General features: G+C 39.2%; 1 protein-coding gene across 1 annotated transcript; it reads left to right on the forward strand.

Moving 5' to 3' along the window:
- The first annotated feature begins 3,897 nt into the window (after nt 1-3,897).
- Nucleotides 3,898-6,192, forward strand: NPVF (neuropeptide VF precursor). The gene is made up of 2 exons (XM_056482857.1): nt 3,898-4,038; nt 5,767-6,192. Exons 1-2 carry the CDS (start codon nt 3,898-3,900, stop codon nt 6,190-6,192), a joined length of 567 nt encoding a protein of 188 aa, XP_056338832.1.
- The last annotated feature ends 213 nt before the right edge of the window (nt 6,193-6,405 follow it).

The raw sequence follows: 6,405 nt of genomic DNA on the forward strand, positions 1-6,405 counted from the left end.
AGTAGATATCCATCAACTTGTCACAGATCAGATCCACCTTACTCTTATACCACTAAGCCAAAATGCTCCTACCTATGTGCTACCTACATTAAATGAAGGGAAGACCAGAAGCAAACACTGCCTTGCCCTAGTCTCTAGTATGCACCAGTGGGAAAACTCTAAATTGTCACTGCCTGTGAGCCTTGTTTCACATATAGATGGCACAGCTCATTCCTGTTGAACCGGGGAATTTTCAAAACAGAGTTCCCGTTGTGTTAAAGTCCTATGAATAGCTTGGCTGATGAGTAATGTAAATGGCAAGAAAAAACAAGTATAGGACCAGAGACTAAGAACTCAAAAATCATTTTCAACAATACCCAGAGCTGTTTCCCCTCCATGTGCCTTAATCAGACCCTTTGTGGATCAAGCAGAAACAATTAAAAAATAAACAGCCCACTTCTACAACACAATGTGTCACCAACAAATCTGTCTTCTCTCTGCAAATAAATAATTTTAATAAACCCTGACAAGATGCCTCAGCTGCCTCAGCTGGAAGTCAGCTGGGCCAGCTTATGCTGCTACTGAAGTCATGATCACAGTGATGAAGAGCACTCATGTTATCCATTCTGGTACTTGAGCAGCAGGGTCTGACAAGTCCTTCCTCTGGAAGGTAATGAACAATCACTGTAATTTCTTGACTTGAAATTTCCAAGGAGTTCCTGCTGTAGAGCCATCAAAGGCAAATTGATTCATTAGAAAGTACAAGGGCACACAACTCCCTGACTGCCTGGCCTACAAAACACTTGAAAATTTCACTTTATTTTGATTAGCAAATCAACATACATAGGAGACAAGCTGAATGTCAAGAAAGCCTGATTTGGTTTGGACAACAGCAATACATTTTCTTTTCTGTCCAGGGAAAGTACAATTTGTATTTATGCCAAACAATGTAAGAGAGAATTTTTGAATCTTGCAAATACCATTTAATTTAGTAAGCAAATATCTTCACAGAGTTAATTGCAAGATCATTGATCAAGAGAGGTTCATAAAGCAGCAGCTAGATAAGGAAGGCCCAGTGGTAAATGACCAAATTAGATAGATATGAGAGTATGAATTCCATTCTTTATTGCTATTCTATGTCTTTATTGTTACCATAAAGTAAAGGAGCTTGGAAAATCTGTCTATTCCCACAGATTGAAGCCCCCTGACATGAGGCTCCACAGAGTCAGGAATCTACATTCAGCCCTTGGTGGAGAGAGACAATTGCTGCCCCTGACCTGACTAAGAGGACATGGGCTCTTTCTAGAGGTCATCACTGACATTTTATTCCCTCTGTTTTCCAAAGAATTTGGTTCAGATTTGCAAACACCAACATTTTACTAGATTTCTGGTACCAGCAAATTACTAGAATTCCATTTCCCTGCCATGAATATTATTTAAAAACAGAAGATAAGTCACCAGCTCTGAGAAGAGGGCTCATACCAAGGCATCCTGAGGACAGATGCATCATCATGCATTCTTTCTTCCTGCATGCATGGTTTCTGTGTGCTCATACAAGCCCTCTTCATGAATCACTACAGGTACAGTATCTTTTCCCTCCTTCTCTACCACTCTAAAGCACCTTGCAGAACAGTCTCAGAGAATGCAAGGGGAGCCACTGCCCCTTGAGACTATACAGAGCTGTGCTTACTCCCATCACATGAGCCAGAAAAGTGATCTTGCAGCCCAGAAAGCCAACCATGAGCTGGGCTGCATCAAAACAAGTGTGGCCAGAAGGTGAGGGAGGTGAGTCTGCTCCTCTACTCCACTCTCATGAGATTCCACCTGAATAATGAATTATGGCATCCAGCTCTGGGCCCACTGACACAATAAGGACATGGTCCTGTTGGAGTGGGTCCAGAGGAGGGCAGTGAAGATGATCATAGGGCTGGAGAACCTTTCCTATGAAGACAGGCTGAGAGAGTTGGGGTTGTTCAGCCTGGAGAAAGGAAGGCTCCTTAAGCACCTTTCAGTACCTCAAGGGAGCCTACAAGAAAGCTGGAGACTCTTTATAGGGGCATGGAGTGAAAGGACAAGGGGGAATAGCTTTAAACTTAAAGAGAGTGGATTTGGATTAGATATAGAGAAAAAATTCTTCACTATGAAGGTGGTGAGGCACTGGAACAGGTTGCCAGGAAAAGCTGTGGATGTGGATGGCCAGCTTGGATGAGGCTCAGAACAACCTGATCTAGGGGAAAGCACCCCTGACTATGGCATGGGGAGCTGGAACTAGATGATCTTTAAGGTCCCTTCCAACTCAAAACACATCCATGATTCTATAGTCTTTTTTGCTGGCAGCCAGAGCCAGAATGATTGTACACCACAAAGATACAAGGATTACAAAAATGTAAATGTAAAAAATGTAAATGTACAACAGCAAAGGAAAGTGGCACACAAAAGCCAGTGAATGATTAAAATACACTCTTTTCTCACAGGAGCTCCTAATTATCTTACTGATACAATTCTCATCTATTTTAGCAATTTAATGGTCTCTGTCACATAAAAAATGAGCAGAATCTTTGACATCCTCTCCTCCTGGGGAAGTTCATCCAAGAGATACTGTCCCCTTTTCACTTCCAGCTCTGTCAATGGGATTTCCTTCTGAAGGCTGCTCATGGCTTTCAGGATCTCAGTTTCAGGGAATCTAAGGTAGAAATGACTGCATGCATGCACCCATCAAAACAGCCAACTTAATTAAAAAATGAGTTTACTTGCAAATCCTTCAGCTTCACTGTGCAGCAAAGACAGTAACATACTGTCAACAGATAAACAGTCCATGCTATCCCTGCTGCCCACAGCATAAAACATGTTCTTATGGGACAACACTGCTAGTGCTGTGATGGAATGGACATTTTACAACTCTGGTGTTGAATTGCAAAGTGACATGCCTAGAGTCCAGTTTTCAGTGTGAGCACTTAATGCAAGCAATCAGATTTCCTCCATATGGGGCTGATTTTAAGCACTGATTTAAATCAGTTCAAGAATTTAGGAATAACAAATGGAAGAACAACACAATATGCTTTTTTTCTAATATTAGGCTGGCTCACCAGCCTGTCTAGCCACCAATTCAATGTGTGCTTTAAGGGTAGTTTTAATCTGCATCCTGAATCTCCTTCTGGGACAGAACACTCATGGGCAGTCCAGTGCTTTCACTGTGATCAGCTAAGTGGCAGATGCCTTTTTAGAAACTACTGTTGGAAATTTGGCCTGAAAAATAGAGATGTAACAGAATCTTTGGAATTTTTAAAAATTCACCTTTTGGGCAGGGTTTTAAAAACATGTGCCTAATCCATTTTGAATGTAAATTTTAGAGTATAGACACCATATATGTCAATAGATCACATGGATGCACAACATCTCTTAGGATCTGATCAGCAGCTCTAATACACAGTGCTTGATTTCAATGGGACAAATGTTCCTAGGTGTACATAAGTATAAACAAGCATTCTGTGGTCCAAAAGGATTGTTTTAAAAGAAGAGTGCTTACATGGGGAAAGCTTCCTTTCATAGTCCTTCTGAGAACACCAATAAAAAGAAAGAAACAAGGTGATTTTGTCTACGATGATGAAGCATTGTGGCTATTGTATATCCCTACTGTTGTGGCTCTCAAAATCAGCTAATTAAGACATACTTCACCAGAAGAAAATATTTGTAAAGTCAGCGTGTCCCTAACAAGAAGTTATGTTGTCTAAAAGAAATTCCCAACATTCTTCAAATATATTCAAATTACTTCCCTAATTAATACTGGGAATTGGAGCTTTAGAGACTGATGTCATGGTGAAAAAAAAAAATTGTTTTGTTTTCTGATTATATAAAAAGATGGCAGTTTTATTTTCTGTACAGATTCTGAGCTCTCTAAGTAAGCTTAACTGGAGAAAAATGAAAGTAATTTCAACCAAGAAGTTTATTCTGTTTGCTTTAGCTACAGTGGTTTTTCTCACACCAAACAGCATGTGCCTAAATGAAGCAATGAAGTCCAGGCTGCAGAGCAGAGAGGACAGTGATGATAAATATTATGAGGTAAGATCTGTATTACTATGACATTGCTGGGGGGAACTGTGGGTCAGATCCTGAGCACCCTGGATGTTTTGGCACAGGCTGTCCTAAACTCATCCCACAGCATTCAGCATTACAGCACTAGCAGTAAGAAAAAAGCTTGTTGAAAGAATTTTCAAGAAATTCATTTGCTTAAACACACATGCTGTGTAAATCAACTCATGTTTCATTTTCTTGCAGTACAGCTTTGTGATTAGGCTGTGACTTTTTCTGAAATGCTTCTTACTTACACAGTCAGTCCTCAATTAACATTCCTGTCAGGCATTTTATGCACATAATATAACAGATAGATTTTTAATCCAAAATTAATAAAGGCATGCTTGTAATACTCAAAGAATAATGATAAACAGAGAACATTTTAAATCTAATATAGTTAATGGTCTTAAAATTTTACTCTGGAAATTGCCTATAAAAATTTTCTTTGCAGGGTTGCACATTTATTATGTCTCAATAGGTGCCAGATGAGATTTGCACACTTCATCTGTATTATTTTTCATGTCTTCCCTGCAAATACTCCTTAGGAAATGGGAGCCAACCTCTCTTTTTGACTTATCATCATGGGTATAAGAAACATCCTTCAAAAGAAAGTACAATTTCAATTATGCTAGTCAAATCCTCTGAACTTTAGCTCACTTTTGTATACTTCCAGGAGCAGTGTGCAGGTGCAATCAGAGGGATAGTTTATTTGAAATTTCAATCATGAAGTATGAACTAGAATGGCTCGTTCCTGTTCTCTGCCAGTAACTGGAGAAGTTCACAGGAAAGGCAAATAGGGATGAGGAAGTGAAATTAGGATTAGTAGCATCTGTGCCTTTAACTGAAATTTAAATCTGTGTTTGTACATATTTGCTGTGAAGTGCTGGAAACTTATTCTTGTCACAAAAGAAAGTGATTTTCAATATCCTGAGGGAAGAACACTGCTCTGTAAGAAGGCTCATATTGATAAAGCTATTTTTCAGGCAATAGCTGCCCTTTACATCATGAGACAGGTAATATACTAGGCTCAGTTCTTCACTGTATGACAGCATAGATATAGAAAGTACATTTTGTGCCAGTTGCACAAAAATTAGGAGCACAAAAACTTCCATAGAATCTTGTGTACTAGAGGAGGACTAAAACAATTTAAAGCTCGGGGCAACAGATTTCCATTCCTTCCCTGTCTGTCAGCCTGGATGGATATTGGGTCCAAAGCACCACCCAATGCTGAGGAGGAAATATGAGCTACACCTTCTAGTAGCTTGTTCCATCCTCCTGTTCATCCAGACCAGATGAGGAAGAGTCTGGGTCTGTGTGAAGTCACTAAATATGTTCAGCATCTTCCCCTCCCAACAGCTAATGCTGTCCTGCCTTGACTGATTGCACAGGTACTGACACCTGTGTCCAGAAATATTTCCTACTGACACCATTTGAGCTGAACCATTTGCTGATACTAATATGGAAATATGCCCTTGTGGTCAGAGTTCTGAAAAGGTAAGCAGGACAATGTCAGCATATTAAGTAATCCATATGAAGGAGCTTACCTTACAATGCAGTTCAGCAAATGGAACTAAAAAAAAATTACATATTCAAATAAATAAGACCATTACCCAGCAGCTTTTTAAGGAGGTATGAAATTGAATACTTTGTGTGATTGGTAGCTGGAGTAGTTCCCTATAAAATGATTGTATCCTTTTTAAAATTATTTTTGTTTAGATTAAAGAAGATATTTTGGAAGAAAAGCAGAGGAGTCTCGATTTTGATGAAATGGAAGAATGGGGATCAAAAGATATGATTAAAATGAACCCTTTTACAGGAAGCAAGATGCCAAATTCAGTTGCTAATTTACCTCTTAGATTTGGAAGAAATTATCCAGAAGAAAGAAGCATTAAACCATTTGCTAATTTGCCCCTGAGATTTGGAAGAGCTTTTGGAGAGAACATACCTAATCGTGCTCCAAAGGAATCACACAGGCTTGGGAGATCTCCACTGGTTAAAGGTTCCAGTCAATCACTTCTAAATTTGCCACAGAGATTTGGGAAGTCACTGGCTGTCAATCTGCCTCAAGACATTCAGGAATCTGAACCAGGTATTGCTGCACAAGTGTTCAAGCCACATATTAAAATGTATATTAAATCATAGGTTAGTAATGATTAAATACAGCCAGAATTCCTTTAGGAATATCCCTAAGCATTTCAATATGAGTTCAATTTGCCAAAAGAATGATTGCATTTCATCAAATCAAAAAGTCTCCTCAAAGGTAGTAAAGAATCTTTTTATAAAGCCTTTTCTAATGAGAAGGTGCCAAATAGCCAAATCTGAAAATGTTCATCTGACAGGATTAGATTTGATGAT

This window comes from Oenanthe melanoleuca, chromosome 2, assembly GCF_029582105.1.
Source record: "Oenanthe melanoleuca isolate GR-GAL-2019-014 chromosome 2, OMel1.0, whole genome shotgun sequence".
In the NCBI taxonomy this organism is placed as follows: Eukaryota; Metazoa; Chordata; class Aves; order Passeriformes; family Muscicapidae; genus Oenanthe; species Oenanthe melanoleuca.

Bases quoted from the DNA above. Each gene is read 5' to 3' on its own strand.
- NPVF (XM_056482857.1), top strand. From the start codon at position 3,898: ATGAAAGTAATTTCAACCAAGAAGTTTATTCTGTTTGCTTTAGCTACA. The intron at 4,039-5,766 runs GTAAGATCTGTA...ATTTTTGTTTAG, and splicing joins GTGATGATAAATATTATGAG to ATTAAAGAAGATATTTTGGA.